Source organism: Phyllostomus discolor, chromosome 2, assembly GCF_004126475.2.
Source record: "Phyllostomus discolor isolate MPI-MPIP mPhyDis1 chromosome 2, mPhyDis1.pri.v3, whole genome shotgun sequence".
NCBI lineage: Eukaryota > Metazoa > Chordata > Mammalia > Chiroptera > Phyllostomidae > Phyllostomus > Phyllostomus discolor.
This window is the reverse complement of record NC_040904.2, coordinates 204982515-205000574: the sequence shown is the minus strand read 5'-3', so window position 1 is coordinate 205000574 and position 18060 is coordinate 204982515. Positions and strand designations below refer to the sequence as shown.

The 18060-nt window shown below is 51.7% G+C and overlaps 1 protein-coding gene across 2 annotated transcripts in view; it reads right to left on the bottom strand.

Moving 5' to 3' along the window:
* The window catches only part of RFX4 (regulatory factor X4), a 136376-nt gene that overhangs the window by 41919 nt on the left and 76397 nt on the right, over positions 1-18060 (bottom strand). For both annotated transcript variants that reach the window (XM_036019522.1, XM_028532325.2), the window contains exons 8-10: positions 15142-15305; positions 4218-4318; positions 2117-2175 (exon numbers count right to left, since the gene is read on the bottom strand). In XM_036019522.1, coding sequence (XP_035875415.1) covers positions 2117-2175; positions 4218-4318; positions 15142-15305 — 324 coding nt within the window. The remainder of the gene's footprint in view (positions 1-2116; positions 2176-4217; positions 4319-15141; positions 15306-18060) is intronic.

Below are 18060 nucleotides of genomic sequence, written 5' to 3'. Positions count from 1 at the left end.
GGAACGCTCCGTCTCCCCCGGCCTGACCCGGCCACCCTCACCTCACATGCGCTCCAGCTTCAGCGTTGCTCCTGCTGAGAGGCCTCCCGGTCACTGGGTCCCACTGGGGCCTCCAGGCCCCGTTGTTCTCTCCCTGCCCCGTGCTGCCTTCCCGACACCTAACCACATTCAGCGATTTTTTATTTACTTCGTTTTTTCTGCCGAGGGCAAACACCACTAAGCACACACAGTGTCCAGCACACAGAAGGCACTCAAAAGATCCTGTGGGAGGAACGGCTGAGAGGCGAATGCCAAGTTGCTTGCTCAGGGCATCCAAAGGGCCTGGATATTTAGCGCTTGGGTTTAAGTGTTTGGGGGGAGTTTTTGGCTGTGTGCTGGCCAGTCTGACCTGCCTCGTGTGTGTTTAGGAAAGCTCGCTGGCATGCTAAGACGTACCGTGAGACGTCCTTAGCGCTAACCCCAGTCCCCTGGCTGCTCCAGGAATGTGTCTGACAGCTGTCCGTGGAACGGACAGGCAGCACTTGCAGTCATGACTGAATTACACACTGTCTGCGTGGAGCGTGGAGAGGGACCGCGTGTGTGTCCACACACGGGCACAAGTGTGGGTGCTTTCACCTCCCTGCTCATTCAAGAGCCAAAGGCTTTCCTAAACTTCCTGGGCCCTGAGGTACACACCAAAACCACGCCCGCTCCCTGACGTGACCCCAGGCACGCAGCCTCGGACACACGGCAGGGCTTCTTTCATTGGCCGATACTCATCTGGCAGGCTGCGCCACGTCCCCAGCAATGCCCCAGTGTGGGGTCTCCACCTGCCTGCAGGGATGTGGAAGGGTTTCCCTCTGATCCCCAGAGCACTCGCTGTGCTTTTGAGCCAGTGGCAGAGTTTCTGGTTCCTGGCCTGGAGCCTGCCTCAGGCCACTCTAACTGGAAACCTCTCCCCTCCCACCTTGACCCTCAATAGCGGGCACCAGCCCACAACCGGGACTGTAAGGGAGAGGCTGTAAACGCAAACCCCGAGAGCAGGCGGGCAGGGGACACGCCTGAGTGAGGTGGGGGAGAGGAGGATGGTGCCCCCTGGAGAGGAGGAGCTCAGCCCGTCCAGCTGATCACTGCCCCGGGGAAGCAGCAGCGCTGGGGTTGCCAGCTCTTCAGCATTTTTTTGTTTTTTAACAGAAAATCTAGGTGTTCGGCTGTCATCTACATGTTTCAACGGTTAGTGACTAAGTAAAGGGAAACATTTTGAACATGAGCAAATCGAACAAAACCTCGCACATCTGAGGGCCAGATTGGACCTGCAACCACCAGGCTGCCCCCTCTCCCTTAGATCACTGGTGGTGTAATGAACGGCACCGGGCAGACTCGGGGTCGCTTCCCGAAGGTGCAAAGTCAGTGGGAAGCACAAGGCTTCAGGCCACCAAGCTGTAAGTCCAGAGATACAGTGGAATCTTCCACTTTTTACTGATTCACACTTTTGTTATTTTTGAACTTTTCAAATGGTAAGCATGTGTTCCTTTTGTGCTAAAAGGAACAGAAACCTAGAAGAAGAACTAAAATTGGCTAAATATTTAACATGCTTTGTGGCTCTGAGCTCTCCTGGGCGACACGAAACCACCGACCACCCGTCCCCTCCGTCCGTTTGAATCGCCGATTCCAGCGGCTCACGGAGGGGCACCCTGCGCCTGGCTACGCCGGGAGACATTCCCGGCTGCCCTGATCCAGGTGGTATTTGGGGTGGGCGGCACTCCTGGCATCTGCTTAGCAGAGGCCTGGGGTGCTACGCAACATCTACAAAGCACAGAACGACTCCTCACAACCGAGACACGCCCAGCCCAAAATGTCAACAGTGGCCAAGAGACCCCAGTTTACGTGAGGAAAACACAGGCTTGAGAACCTAGAACAGCGTAAGGGGCACCCAGCATGCGAAAGTGTTCTGTATGCCCGTGGAAAGTGGTGACTGGCTAACAGCTTTGTTCCTTCTCTGTGGAAGCGAACGAGAACCCTCGGAGGGTACTGTCACCCCGCCACACCTGGCACCCCACGGGGAGCCGGCTCGGGGATCTGTCCTCATTGGTCCCGTCTCAGCAGTAGTCAGGACACACACACACAGGACACGTACCTGGCAGAGGTGATTTAGTGACGTTTGCCGTCTCAGAATTTGGGAAAACCTTCTTGACACTGGAAGGAGAAAAGAGTTCGTTTGAAATATGTTCATTTGAAATATCTGCAGGCATCACGGTCCTGCTTTGGATTTACCGGCGCAGATGCCTTCCCGACCTGAATCTGTCTCCTCGTCCGACCGCACTCCGGGGGCCCGCCGGCGCGACCCAGCTCTCCATTCTTTGTTCCCGCCCCCCCCCCAACACACAGCTATTTCCTAAAATGGCGGTATGTGGGGGCGCACATTTCAGAGTCACACGAGCAGGTGTGAGAAACGGCGGCGTCAATCAACCGTGAGTAAATGCAATTATTTACTTGTCTTTCATTTAGCTAATTGCAAGCTCAATCACTTCTCCCCATAAATAATTGCAGGAATCAAGTGGAGGCTTTGAAGAAGGCCCTTTGAAAGGTAGTCTGTCCAACAGGAAAGCAGATTGAGTGGGGGGGTAGAGGGGGGTGCTAGGGGCTGCTCCCAGGATGGAGCCCTGGGCTGCACCTTGAACGTGGCTTTGCAGTCATCCCTGGCCAGTTTTTGTAAATGAACCTCATGACCCATTGGCCCGTTCTGGTGTCTCCTACACTGATGCAGGAGGCAGATGGCCTGCAGTCGGGCCGTCTCGCTCCTGCGGGTTTTGAGGCAGACGGGCCACGTGCCCGCCCAGAGTCGTCACCACGACAGAGTCCCCTGGAGCGGTGTGTGTTTTCACCCCTTGCCCCTTTCTGAGGTGCACCCCGGGGCTGCCTGGGAAGAGTGGGTGTCTCCAGGCACCCACGGGCACAAGGTCCGGGAGAGCTCCTCGCTGCCAGCCCTCGCCAGGTTTGTTTTGTCCTCAGAATTAACACGGGGCTCGGGCATTCCTCTTATTAATCTCCGAACCGGCCACGAAGCAATCAGAAACGTCCCCGGGAGCATTGTCACCGGCGCCCTGGGCCGGCTGGGTTTGAAAAGCAGGGCGTGGGGCAGAGGAGTGGGGCGGGCGGGGGTGGGGAAGGGGACAGATGAACTTCTAATTTTCCAGGCCGATCAATCGTTAATCCTCCTCCTTAATTACTTTTCCTTTAACTTTGTGATGTGGAATTTAGCGCCGGCGAAAAGAAAAGGCCTGAGAGCCGTGAAATAAAGCGGGCTTTCTCCACAGGTGACAGCACCGCGGGCGGCCGTGCAGCAGCTGAAAGGGCCCCCCCGCCCCGCCCCGGGGAGAGGGTAATTTGAGCCCCTTCAGTTTTGGGGGGGGACACCAGCTTCAGGCAGAACGGCAAGCTGTATTCAAACGGGGCTTCAAGGAACATATATCTTCAAACTGTGTGGTTTGCTTAAAATCATTTCATCTTCAAAGAGCATGTGCCTCTGCCACAAGCACAGCCACACGGAGGCAGGGGAACAGGACCCGTGTCCTCCCGCCGCACCAGCGCTGCTGCGGAATGAGCGGCGATGCTCGGCAGAGAAAAGATTCGTGGTCCCCATCCCCTTGCGAGAAATATTAATTTGGCTTTCTCATTAGGCAGGGAATGGAATATGTGAACCCCTGAAGCTGTTTTCTGCCTCCTGCTACCACCAGTTGGTGGGCAGGGGCTCTGGGGAAAGCTCGGGGGTGGGGGTCGGCGGGGTCAGGCAGACTGGAGTTGCACCCCGGGCCCCTAGCCGGGGGCTGAGTGGCTCTGGGGAAGTTGCTCTGCCTCCCAAGGCCCCACCCGGGGAATAGGAACCCTGCTTCCTGCACCGCAGAGGTGGCAGGAGGACTGAATAAGGAGTGTGGAGGCGATGAGCAGAAACTCCAGCAAAAACAGACAGACCCGGGGGGCAATCCTGCCTCTGCTCCTTACTCCCCGCGCTTGTTCCCTTTCCTGTAGAAGCAGGTGTGCCACCGGAATGGATGTTTTGTAAAGATTAAATAAGTTCACGGTAGTGCTCAGAATACTACTTGGTGCTTCGTAGTAACAAACAGGAAGTGGAAGCTATTATTAAATAGTATTTTATTAACCACCTATGTAGGAGGTTTGGCAAGAAAATGTTTCCCACCCTCTCCCACCTCCGCTCCATCCCCAAACTCAGTACTTACGTTCAAACTTGATGTTCCGCAGATTTTCTGGGAGGTCGTGGAGAGCCACTTTGAGCCACTCGTCCAGCTGCTTGGCGAACTTGCGGATCACCTGAGTTAAGCTAGAAAGAGAAGGGGCACGTGGTAAGTGGCTAAGTGCCTCCTGCGTTGCCCGGGCCTTCCGCTAGGCTGCACCCAACAGCAGCGACTTCAGAGACAAGGCTGGCAGCCCAGGCCTGCAGAGAGCTGGTGGGTCTGAGAAGCGCATGGGCAGGGTGTGCTCTGGTGCCAGTGCTGGTGGACAGGGCGGCCCGGCAGGCACGGTGTGGCAGAAGCCCACTGCAAGGCTTGGTGGCATCCAGATCTCTTCCCGCCCACCGAACACCGTCGTCCGTGTTTTCCGAAGAGCCTCGTGTGAGAGCGCCGACGTGCCATTGGCCTCGCCTCCTCACACCGCCCAGTCCTGTCTGGCCAAGCCCCCGCCGGACAGGATCTCCGACAGCACACCGCAGGCCTGACCCCCAGTCTGCGCCCAGGCTCACCCAACTGCTTGCGGCTTGGCTGGGACTGGGAAGCAACAGCCTCTTTTTACACTTGCAAACAACCCTGACATGGACCCTGAAATCCTATCAGATCTGGAAAGTCAAGGACGGTGTTAGAGCGGGAGGTAGGAGGGGGCTAAAGGGTGAAAGGTCGGCTGGGGGACAGTAGGTGACAACACAAGATGGAAACTTGGGGTGGAGAAGACGCTGAGCACCGTTTTCAGGGTCCCACCCGCAAAACCACCTGCTCCCAGCCCGAGGCCCAGTGTCCTCCATGGAGCCTCTCCTTAGTCCCGCGGGCCCCGGGGACCTCTCCCCACACGACAGCCACACCCTCCTTGCCTTCCACTGACCCCGCCTACGCCACCCTGTCTCCAGCTCCCATCGACTCTCCCGTGGCACAGTGATCACTGGCCTCCACCCCACGGGGCAACCCTAGCACGTTTCTCTGCTCACTCGTTCCTGCCCTTTCTACACCAAATTCCAACCTTCTCCCAAGACTCTCACACCTCCAACGCCCCCCCGCCCCACACTCCCTCCGACTCCCCCGTCTGCACCAGCAGGTGGCATCACCTATTTCTCCATAGAATCAAGGACCAAGCCCCATCCCATCCCCTCCTGCCTTCCAGGAATCCTTCCATTTGTGAGTACCAGGATCCAAACGAGCTCTACTCTTTGTATAACACACATATAATATTGCCTTCTTCTATTTCTTAGGTCTCTTTAAGAATCTATTTCACACCACTGGTTTATTGGCACCCCTGTGTGATTCGTCCCCTGGAATGTCCCACATTCTGAAGCCTTCCTTGCGGTGCATTTAACCTGTTCGTCTATCCTATGTGCTTCCTATGAATGGGCTCTGAGGCCTAAGGCTTGATTAAACTCAGTCACGGTTTCATTTTTTTCATAGATGGCTGCCCATCTCGTCGCATTGCGAAGCTTACAATATCTGGTTGTCTCTCTTGCAGGGCCACTGGTTGGAGACTCACGCAGTCTGCCTTCCTATCGTTACAGGTGTGACAGGTGTCGTCTTCAGTGCCCGCTCAGCCACATCCGCTTCTCTCTTGCCTCCCGCTTCACGCTGTCCCCGTCCTTCACCTGGGCCACCGCCACAGCTTCCACGGTGTCTCCCCTGCCCAGCTCACCTCCTCACCTCTACCCCATCTTCCCCATCGTCCATTACGGGTTTTTCCAAAAACCTTGCACTTCTGATCCATTTCACTTCTGGTTAGAACTCCTCAGTGTCTTCTCATTATGTACCATAAAAACCAACATCCTCACCATGACCCCCAAAGCTCGCACTGCTGCCCCACTGTGTGTTTCCACCTGTCGCCCACATTTCCGCCCCAGCGGCCTCCACCCAGGTCTGTGCCCCCTCTGGGCCTGTGCGCCCCTGGCAACCTTTCATCTGAGAGCACCCTGGCCCTTTTTCGCTCTTGGCCCCTCCTCACCTCTCTGATCTCAGACCAGATGCTATTTCCACAGGAAAACCTTCTCTGAAGCCCCCGGCACGAGGTCAGAGCCCCCAGAGATTCCTGTGGAAGGGCCCTGTGGTTGTGATGGTTGGTAACTATACACTAACTGGTGTGATTATCTGATCCGTGTCCATCTTTCCCACTAGGCTGTATGCACCACTGTGTCCTTGGCACCTAGCATAGGGCCGGACACCTAGCAGGCATGTGAGAAATGTTTGTTAAGTGAAACGAATGAATGAATGGCTCCCAAGGTGGACAGAGCTCAGACACGTCCCCCGCAAAACTCTTCCCAAATGTCCCCCTTTATCTCTGATTCCAGCTCCACCCAACCCCCACCCCTACCCCCATCCCCACCCCCACCAGCTCGGACACCGACCCCTGTCTGTTTCTCCAGGCCCTATGCACTTGCTGCCGCTGCTGCTGGGGAAGCTGCCAGCCCGGACAGCACCTGGCTGCCTTCCTTCCCAACTCCACAGGGCTGTCCCAGTGTCAACTACAGTATTTTTCCTTTTAGAGATTCTACTTTTTTTTAGAGAGGGGATAGGGGAGGAAAAAAGAGAGGGAGAGAAACACTGATGTGAAAGAGAAACATCTATTGGTTGCCTCTCCTACGCACCCAGACCAAGGCCCGCACCTGCAACCCAGGCACGTGTCTGGCCGGAAATCAAACTGGCGACCTGTCGCTCTGTGGGACGATACCCAGCCCACAGGCCAGGGCAGTGCTGACTACAGCACTGGAAATCGCTGGTCTCCCCACTCTCTCAGCTGCCCCCACTATCGCAACACCCTGGATCCTGCCCTGTGGTTTTAAAAGACGACTTCGGTGTCTGTGATGAAAATCAACTGCAGGAGGGCGAGGAGAGAACAGGGAGATCTACTCAGAGGTTACTGCGATAGTCCAGGCAAGAGAGGGGCCCGGATGAAGGTGTTCATAGTGGAAACAATGCGACACGGTCAGATTTAAACATTCTGCAGGCAGGGCCGCCGGGATTTCCTCCAGCCCCGGTGTGTGGATGTGCGTGGATGAGGAAAGAATGATGTCAAGTGTGTCCTCCTGAAAGAAAAGGGCTCAGGCAGCCCCTGTGCCTGGCAGAGTGCCCGATACACAGAAGGTGTTTAATAAATGCTGAATAATGAGGGAACCTAAAGTATTGCACATCTAATAAAGCAAAAGAGGTTACAGTATCCAACTGAGGTGCGTTGGATCCAACTCTGAGACCACATCTTCAGAACATTTAGCTGCACTCAACGGAGGTCAGAATTTGGAGGAGAGTTTGGAGTGCCCCTCCTACGGCTGCTGGACCGTCCGGGAGGGTGGGTTTGCCGTTCTCCGTCCCTGACACGTATTCAGGAGGATCACTCACAGCTGGAATGGGGGAGCTGGCTTTCTGTCCGGGAGCAGGAAGTGAGCAGCAGGCTCGCTGATGGGGCCTTTTGCTCGGTGCAACTGTTTGACTTTATTAAAGCTGGAGAAAAGTAAGGAGGGACTCAGCCTGGAAAGGATTCTGTTTTAGGACCCAGACATGGGACTGCGGGACTTTCAGGAAAAATCTAAATGTTCAGGCTGCTCTGCTTGGGTGCGGAAAGGCCCAGCCTCCCTGGTCTCCTGGTCTGAGGGGCTGCCTAGCCCACCCCACCTTCCTGCAGCAGCAGCACCCCGCTCCCCGACATCCTCTCCTCCCACAGTGTCCACCCTGCAGCCGACTCTTCCTTGCTGACTTACCCCGCTCCGCCTCCCTCCCCAGGCCGGCACTGCCCAGGCCGCCCTGCACTCCTGCCCCGAAACACCTTCTCCTCCCTTGTGTGCAGACGGTGGCCACGTCTGTGGCCCCAGCGTCTGCCCTTCTCCTGCCTCTTAATTCCAAGTTATAAAAACAATTCAGTGTTAGTGCAGAGCACCTGAAACATGCAGAGAAGCATAACCCTAACATCGGACCTTCACCGGCCCATTTTGGTATGCCTCTGTTCCACCGAGAGTGTGGAAAATGGGAAAGAGCATCACTCCCACCATAAAAATAAGAAGCCAGATAACCTTGAAAGTCACGACTCTCTGTTCACCCACCCGAGAGCTGAGGTCACACCGCCTTCCTGGAATCTGTGGAAAGACAGGCACCTTCACAAAGAGGGGACCCAGGCACTGGCTCGGCCGTGCCGGAGGGAGGACCGCAGGACGTCCCGCGTCCAGCGAAAAGAACTCGGCTCCAGTTGCTCAAGGCCAAGTGCGAGATAGCATGAGAGCGTCTGGAACTCTGGGAACCACAGATGCAAAGGAAGTGTGCGTCTGCTCACCAGATCTCCATGGACCTGGCCAGACACTCCCGAGGAAGACTGGGGGCAGGATGGGAGGGGGAGCGGAGAAAGCCCGTCTCTGAGGTGCATGCCTGGAGGAGGGGCGCAGCCGCTGCTGCGGAAAAAGCATGAGGCCCGCCCGGGACACCTCTCCCTTAAGGCACAGGGGCCACAAGGGGCTGGAGGGAGAAGGGCAGAAAATGCTGTTGGCCTGGGCACGCAGGGAGAGACTCACAGCAGGTGGGGGAGGGTAAAACAAAAAAGCTTTCTGACTTGGTAGACACCATCCTGGGCTCAGACTGTTAAAGAGATTCATCTCTGGGGTGGGGCATGATCACTGAAAATGCCCAGCTCTGACTGCCAAAAACCACGGGGCTTACCTAAGACCGAGTCAGGATAACAGCAAACCCGCCCGCGCTCACCCCATCCCCAAACAGGCTGACCAGTGCCGCAGAGGTCCACAGGGGAGACCCAATGCTGAGGATGCGGCAGGAACGTTGAGAAAGCCCCTCAATAAACAAATTTCCAACCTAAACTCAAGGTACCCCCAAAGAATTCGAATCTGCCGGTACACTGACGGTAACCATAGCGACAGCAAGCCCCAAACCCAATGAACTCTTGAATAACCGGACTCAGTTCCTGCCATTGAGAGCCTAGGAGAAGAAAAGGCATGCTCATTTCCAGGCACTAACACTGCAATATTTACCTCAGTCTGCACTGTTCCGCACACTGTTTGGCTGTCAACATAAAATTGTAAGACACACAAAACATGAAGAAAAGGAACCCACTCTCAAGAGATAAAGTAATCAACTGAACCAAACTATCAAAGAGGGAATTTAGAATAACTATGATTATGCCTAAAGGGACTAAAAAAAGGAGAACAAACAAAGCCCACAGTTAGTAGAAGGCAATAGTAAAGATCAGAGTAGAAATAAACAAAGACTAAAACTACAAGGGAACTAAGAGCTGGCTCTTTGAAAAGATAAAATGTATAAACCTTTAGCTGGATTCAACAAGAAGAAAAGAAGGGAGGGCTCAAATCAATGAAATCAGAAATGAAAAAGAAGTTATAACTGACACCATGGAAATACAAGGAAGCATTATAGAATATTACAAACAATTGTATGCCAACAATTGGACAATCTAGTAGAAATGGACACACTCCTAGAAACTATAATCTTCTAAGACTGAACCAAGAAGAAACAGAAAACTTTAACAGAACTAGTAACAAAACTGAATCCGTAATCACAAAAACTCTCAACAAACAAAAGCCCAGGAACAGGTAGATTCACAGGAAACATTTAAAGAAGAATCAATACCCATTCTCTAGTCATTCCCAAAAACTGAAAGCGAAGAAATGTTTCCAAACTCATTCTACAAGGCCAACATTAGTCTGATACGTCATAAGCTAGACAAAGACACTACTGAGAAGGAAAACTAGGGACCACTATTCCTGATGAACATGATACAAATATTCTCAACAGAACATGCGCCCGCCGAGTCCAGCAGCACATTAGAGAATCCTACACTAGGATCAAGCGAGATCCACTCCAGGGATACAAGGACGATGGGGTTCGATGCCCGTAACTCAATCAGTGTGATTCACCACATCAGCACAACAAAGGATAAAAATCCCACGGTCCTTTCAATAGATGGAGAAGAAACATTCGACAGAATTCAACATCCATTTATGATTAAAAAACCACACACACAAAAAACCCCTCTCAGCAAAGTGGGTATGCCAAACCCACGGCTTTAACATCAGGCTCCATGGGGAGGAGCTGAAAGCGTTTCCTCTAAGATCAGAAAGAAGACAAGTGCGCCCACTCTCACCACTTTTATTCGACTTCTAAGTGAGAAGATGTCTCGGAACTAAAGAACCACAAAGTTGGTCCAGACACACACAGTATGTCAGAGTCTGTGCCCGGAAGACCGAGAGCGCTGCTTCTTTTCAAGTGTAAGAAAAATGACCATGTGTCAGACAACAAAGAAAACCTAAGTCAAGTCTCAAAAGAATAGTTCAGAAGCAGTCTCTAATCACAAAGCAATAAAAGATAAAATAACATAACCAGAAGACACTAGCTCCCAACGATTGAAGATTTTAAAGTGGTTTTGTTTTTTTTTTTTCAAATCTTAGAACAGAGAGGAACTCCAAAGTTGCAAAATATTTAGACCATAACGATTATTAAAATATTACATATCAAAATCTGTGGGATACAGCTAAAAGAGTGCTCAAAGAAAAAGCTAAGAAATACTGATGCTATTAAACGAGGGGTAAGCATGTAAATAAAGCAGGCATCTATTTTTTGGTTAATTTGGGGGCAGTGTGTGACTGATGTGATTCAAACTCCTAGAACTGGGACAGGCCGAGAGGAAGCGCTCAGTAAGTATTTACGGAGTAAATAAGAGTAAACTTCAGAAAGGAAAATAAATCAATTAGTAAAGTAAAATCAGTTATTGATACATTAGGAAAAATAATAACATTGGTAAGTATATCCCAGTGGTTTTTCCTTGAAAGAATAATTAGGTAACCTAACTACAAAGAAATGGCAGAAAGCACGGCCACACACACTAAAACTCAGTAAAGCAGAAGTATTCACAGACACGCCAGAAATCCAGTGAGTGTACAAACCCACTTTGCTCAACACTAAGTGAATACATTTAAAGATCTGGAAGAAATGGATCATTTTCTAGGCAAATATACTTCACCCAAACTTAACCTCAGAGAAGACAGAAAATCTAAACTGACCAATTACTACAGGAAAACAAGGAGAACGTTTTTGAAGATTTATCCCCACAAAACACAAGGCCCAGATGCCTTCAAAGGAGAATTAATTCTACGGAATCTGCAAGAGCAAATACTTTCAGTGCCATTTAAACTGCTGCAGACCCTGGGGGGGGAAAGGGCAGGAAGCTTTCATGTTCCTTTTATGAAGCGAGAACACCCAACCCAACCCAACCCAAACCAGAACTAAACCAAGCAAAACAAGAACCCAAAAAACAATGATACCAACAACGGACAAAGATCAAACACAAAGAGAATATTGCAGACCAGTCTCATTGACGACTTTTAATGCCGAAAACCTCCGTAAAGCATTAGCACCTAAGGTCCTGCAACACATTGCAGAAAGCAATCTACTGTGAGTCAGAGGACTGACTGCACTGTGGAGACGCAAGAACGATTCACGTCAGGAGATGGACCATCTGAGCATTTCCACAGACCGTGAACAGCAAGCATTGTGTTGGATAGTATTCGACAACCATTCTTCATAAAATGTTTCATGAATTAAGAAAAGGCAGACATTCCTCACCATGATAAAATATTTCAATCTTAACCCAAAGCCAGCCTCATGTTTCAGGCAGAGCAAAACACTAGATGTACTCTCATTAAAGTCAAGAGCTTTACCGTGTTCTTGAGGTATATGCCAATGTAATTATACAAGTGAAATGAACAGGAGGTATAAGAACTAGAAAGGCAAAGGTAGAATTATCTATGTTTTGGATAATATACAGTTATAAACCAGAAAAAATTAAGAGAACCTCAAGAAAGGAGTACAACAATAAGAATTAATTTTAACATCGTCAGGTCAAAATATAATATATAAATATCAAAAGCTTTCATATATATAAACAACCATCAGCCAAGAGATATAAAGGAAAAGACTGCATTTATAATAACAACAAGAAATAAATATCTGCTCTGGCTGGCGTAGCTCAGTGGATTGAACACGGGCTGCGAACCAAAGCATCACAGGTTCGATTCCCAGTCAGGGCACATGCCTGGGTTGCAGGCCATGGCCCCCAGCAACCGCACATTGATGTTTCTCTCTCTCTTTCTTTCTCCCTCCCTTTCCTCTCTAAAAATAAATAAATAAAATCTTAAAAAAGAATATACTTAAAAAAGAAATAAATATCTAAGAGCAAATTTAACTTTAAAAATGTCTAAGATTTCTATTTTAAAATTTTACAGCACTCCTGAAGACCACACAATTGAAGCTCAGAATCAACAGCAAGGCAAACTGTGTCTTTGTTGGGAATTTTTTTTTAAGACTTTATTTATTATTTATTATTATTTTAAGATTTTATTTATTTATTTTTAGGGGGGAAGGGAGGGAGATAGAGAGAGAAAGAGAGAGAGAGAGAGAGAGAGAGAGAGAGAGAGAGAGAAACATCAATGTGCGGTTGCTGGGGTTGCTGGGGTTATGGCCTGCAACCCAGGAATGTACCCTGGCTGGGAATCGAACCTGGGACACTTTGGTTCCCAGCCCTCGCTCAATCCACTGAGCTACGCCAGCCAGGGCCGGGAATTCTTAATATATTGTAATAAAGATAAAATTCTCCCAATTGTTCTATCAGTGTAACATAACCCCAATAAAGCTACGTATATTTGTATCTATGTTGGGTATGTATTTAAATAAACAAACTGATGCCAAAGTATTTCATATGGAAAAACAACTGCCAATAACAGGAACATTTTTAAGGAAAATTCTAAAAGCTTGTCCTACCAAATATCAAAATCTGTTTAAAAGTACAAAACTTAAAAGACAGTGACACTGGAACATAAATTATATAGAAATGTATTGATACTGGTATCGAATAGGAGGTCTAGAAATAGCCCCAAACACCTATGAAATGCACTCTACAAAAAGGAGCCACCCCAGACCTATGAAAAAAAGGTGGCCTAATTCGCATCTGGAGTTGAGACAATAGGATAGCTGCTGGGGGGGGGCATGGGAACGAAGCCACACTTTACTGCTTACACCAGGTTGGATTCCAAACTGACCCAAAATCCAAAAGTGCAAAATTAAACCATGAAGTGAAATGGGATGATGAACCTCAGAGAAGTTACCTTCTAACCAGAGAGGGGAGCCCTGTACAACTACGATACACAATCCGGAAGCCATAAAAACAAGGACTGACAAACTCAGCTACATAAATATCCTTTCTGTATAGCAGAGACAAAACGAAAAAAATATTTGCAACTCCTATTATAAGTAAATGGTTGATATCCCTAATAAATAAAGAGTTCCTAAAAGTCAATGAGAAAAAACATCAACTATCAAATGGAAAAATAGACACAGGGCAAGAACAGAGAATTCATGGATAAGAAACAGAAATCACTCTTGAAGATACGAAGATATGTTCAACTCCACTCATCAAAAGACAGATGCAAATAAAAGTTTACTGAGATACGTTGAAGTCACATGCCCTTTGAACCAGGAATTGAGCCCCATAGGAATATACCCTGCACGTACACTCATGTCCCACAAATATACTCGTGTGTCCACCCAGACCTGTGAAGGTGGCTTTTTGGAAAAAGGGCCTTTGTAGAAGTAATTAAATCGAGGATCTCATTGAGATGGGTGGGCCTTAACTCCAATGATACTGGTCCTTATAGGAGGACGGCGGCCCACCCAAGGCGGGAGTCGATGTGAAGATGGAGGCAGGCCCTGGAGGGAGGCGTCTGCAAGCCCAGGCACTCCCAGGACTGGCAGCCACCGCTGGAAGCGGGGAGAGGCATGGAACGGGCCCTCCCTCAGAGTCTCCAGAAGGAGCCAGCCCTGCCCACACCTGACTTTCGGGCTCCTGGCCTGCAGAACTGCGAGGGAATAGCTTTCTGTTATTTTAAGCCACCCAGTTGTGGCACTTTGCTACTGCAGTCCTGGAAACAGACACACCCCGCTGCGTGGAGAACGGACTCGAACACCACTCGGCGCAGCACTGTTTGTGGTGGGACAAGACCGGAAACATCAATCAGCGAGAAACTCAAGGCAGTGGCACCGTATGCAGGTATAAAGAACAAAACAGAGGTCCTTACAGACCCACGTGCAGTGCTGTCTGCAAGAGTCCCGAGAGTAAGCAGATGCCTCTCGAATAGGACAGTTTATCTACAAGGGACGAGACAGGCGAAGAGGAGCCCATACAGGAGGACTGCCTCCACCTGGGGTTGGCGGGCTCTGACCACCTCCATGCCCAAAGGACGACCCGGAAGGCAGCAGAACCCCGGGGGTAGGGTGTGGGGACACGGCCAGCCCCACCAGCCCGAGGCGGCCTCCCAGAAAGAGAGGCAGGGAGTCCATATCTCCTGACTTCACTCTCTTCCCTCTCTCTGATCTTCCTTCTGACCCCCCCAAGGGCTGATCCCAGATGGCAGCCCCGGGAGAGGGAGTCCTGTGAGGGGCCTCAGGTGGCCCGCCCCCCAGGGCAAGGGCAGCATGGGGCACAGTGGAGAGTGCTCTGCACGGGCATGTCCCACTTCATCTCCAAGATTTTATATTTTAAGGGAGGCACAGAAGAGTACACTTGGGTCACCCCATTTCAGTGAGAAAAACTATGTGTTCCGTGTATGCACTGGTTACACGCACACAGTGCACGGCTGGTGTGGACGGACCCGAGAGGAAACCACTGCATCTGACACTCTGGGGAGGGGACCGAGGGGCTGAAGAAAAACGGTGAGGGGAAGTTTTCACGGTGTGCCATGTTATACCTTTTGAGTCTCGAACCACTTTTTTAAACACTTCATTCCTAAGAGTTTAGTGTTAACGGTCCCTGTAAGGGAGACCGCCAGACAGTGCGCGGTCGGAGTCAGGGTGAATACCGGGGACCGGCCCCGAGGGGAGACGAGGAGGGCGCACCCACCTGTCGGGCAATGCCTGCAGCACGGTGGGCATCAGCACTCCCGAGATAGCTTTGTAGAGGATGGAGTCGCACACGCCGACGATGTTCACCACCGTGGAGGAGCCCAGCACGGGCAGCATGTGGGGCGGCATTCCTTGCCAAAAGTGCAGAAGGAAACTTTGAACCTGCACAGACCCGCAGAGAGAAGAACCATGAGGTCACACAGTGCCCCCCTGGCAGAGCCTGGGGACCCTCCCAAGGCCGACTCAGCCTGCAATGCTGGAGTCATCCACTTCCCCGGTAGTGGCCAGGGCCACCCCAGCCTGGTGCAGCTCAGGAGTCCCGGGAGGGTCCTCCTGTCCCAAGTCTTGCCCCTGCCCACGCGTGTGGCCTGGCAGCCCGGGTCGGGTCCGCCCCAGGGGAAGGTGAGCACATGAACCCATCAGCACCTGCGTGCTTACCGTGGTCTGGGGACAGTTTCAGGCAGGGAAGGCGGTGATATTGTTTTTTAAAAGCTCAGATGACTGGAAGTTACTATTGTCTGGGCCCATGGGTGCCCTGGGGGTCCCTGGGAGTTCCAGAAAAAGAGGGAACAGTGTGAGAGCTGCTGTGAAGGGGAATGAGTCTGCGAGGGAAGAGAGCAGCACCACCAACAAATCTCCAGATGCAAACCTGGGTGCCAAACCCTGGAGAAAGTATAAGGGCCCCTGTCTATCCAAATCCCTCCGTTTCCCAGAGAGCCCCGGCCCGCTAGCGCCATTCTGGGGTGCTGGATGGTGGTGATATCTGGGCAGTGAGCTGTGGCCGCCCCACCCCAACACCTGGCGGGGAGCAGGAATGCAGCAGGCACTCGGACGACGTGGAGGTGTTATTAATACGATGACAGCAGGGACCCAGGCCGAACTGTTGAGAAAAGATGCAGAGCGGATGTCCAAAGCAGGGAAACCCCCCCCCCATGACCCCCAACACCTGTGTCTTTCGTGTGTGAGCTGGAGGTCAGGGAAAGAGCAGAGCAGGGGGGATGGGGGTGGGACCAGATCAGGGAAGTGAAGGGACATGGCAGAAGAGAATGAACTTGTATATGTCATAACATTTTAAAGTATCTAGACTGCAGCCAGCACTGAGGAGTGGCCTCATCTTGAAGTTAGGGGACAGCTGAGATTTGTGATCTCATGGGCTCGACTTGGTTCCTGGGCTAGGTGCCCTCCCCTCCTCCGCAGACGGGGTCTCTCCCCACCTACTGCATTATCCCCACGCCTGGCTCCCATAGAAATCCTGGACCCAGTGCAGGAGGTAATTTAGTACCCGGCCCAGAACCCTGGAGGTGGTACTCTCATTGGCATCAGCTTTATCACCGGAGTGCCTACCGCCTGCCAGGTACTGCGCACGGGTTCTCTCACTTCACACTCACGGGAGGACTGCCGCTGAGAAACCGTCACTCCCATTTTGTGGTGACATAGACCTATCTGTCCAAAGCCAGACAGCAAGTTGGGGGACAGATGACAGCCGGCTCGTGTCTGCCTGTCTTGCCACTGGGGCGGTTGGTTCTTCACAAGGTAACTGGGCTTCCCCCCGCCTCCCGAGGACCCATGTCCCTCCTTGAACTGCTGCCCACCTCCCAGCTTTTGGCCCCTGCTCTGGTGGCCTGCTGTGTCCTTCAGGCCCCTCTGAGCTGTAGGCTCTTGCTTTCCCCTCGCCAGGCTACCCTACCCCAGCTTGGCAACCTGACCTCAGGCTCGGGGACAGACCTCTCCGACCTCTGTGGCCTGCCTGGGCTTCCCAGGGTCGACACTGGATGGGACGCTTGGGGTGGGGGGCGAGGAATGGGAAGAGAAGGTGTCCCCTGAGTTCCTGGAGGGAAAACGGTAATTGCCGAAAACATGGTCAGGGTGGTGAGTGGAGTCAGGTTTGTAAACTGTGGAACTCCGGTCACCGTTCTACTCGTTCCATGACCATGGAGACACTGCAAACTTTTCATCCAGATTGAAAACAAAAACAAAAACAGCCCAGATGAGTGAAGATTGCCTTCCAGAGTTCCTTACATGTAAAATGGGAATAAAAGTAGGATTTATTGTGCATAGGCTTTGGTAAAGACTCCTTAAAAGTATTTATTGTAGTGCTTGGTATGTAATAGATGCTTAATGAAGGTTAGCTATTATTATTATTATTATTATTATTATTATTATTATTATTATTACATCTCGGGGGCACCAGCCCTGCTAGGCCCAAGGAGTCGGTGCACTGTCCGAGCACGTGGCACACCCTTGCCTAAGTTCTGAACGTCTCCCAGCCAGGATCCCCACTGCGGCTCTGCTCACCTGTCATTGGGACGCCTGGTGGCTGAGGGTTGGTCTGGCAGGGCCTGGAGACAGCCACATCTCCCAGACAAGGCACTTGCCCTCCAGAGAGCCCTCTGCTGTCCCCTCGCCCCAGCCCATCCCTGGGTGCTGGCCTCCTGCTGGGTCCTGCCCCCCCCCCCCCCACTGCCTGTCCTTTCAACTCCTAGAGGGAGTTCTGCCGAGTAGATTCCTAAGAGCTGGCGGATTCTGAATTCATTGCCATCTAAGCTCTCCTGGCACACAGTCCTACTCTTTTTTTATGAGCAGTCAATTTCTAGCAGACATTCTGGAAAAGATCAGTGGCTGTGTGTGTTAAAACAAATCTGTGGAAACTCGGTCTCTCCCAGGCATCTGCCTCACGAGGCGCCGGAGCCCCATCAGCAGCGCTCAGCTCTGGGGCTGCCTTCGGGTGGTGGGGCAGGGCAGGGGGCGGTTCCACCCAGTGTTGACCGCCTTCCCTCTCTGCATTCGGGGCCACTTAGTGTGCAAAGGTGCCGGCTCCTCGGAGTGAGGAGAGAGAGAAAAGAGGGAGGGGAGTGCAAAGCGTAAGAGCTGATACTTAGATGAAGTTAGGTGTGAAACGGACAGGGTCCTATCTGCA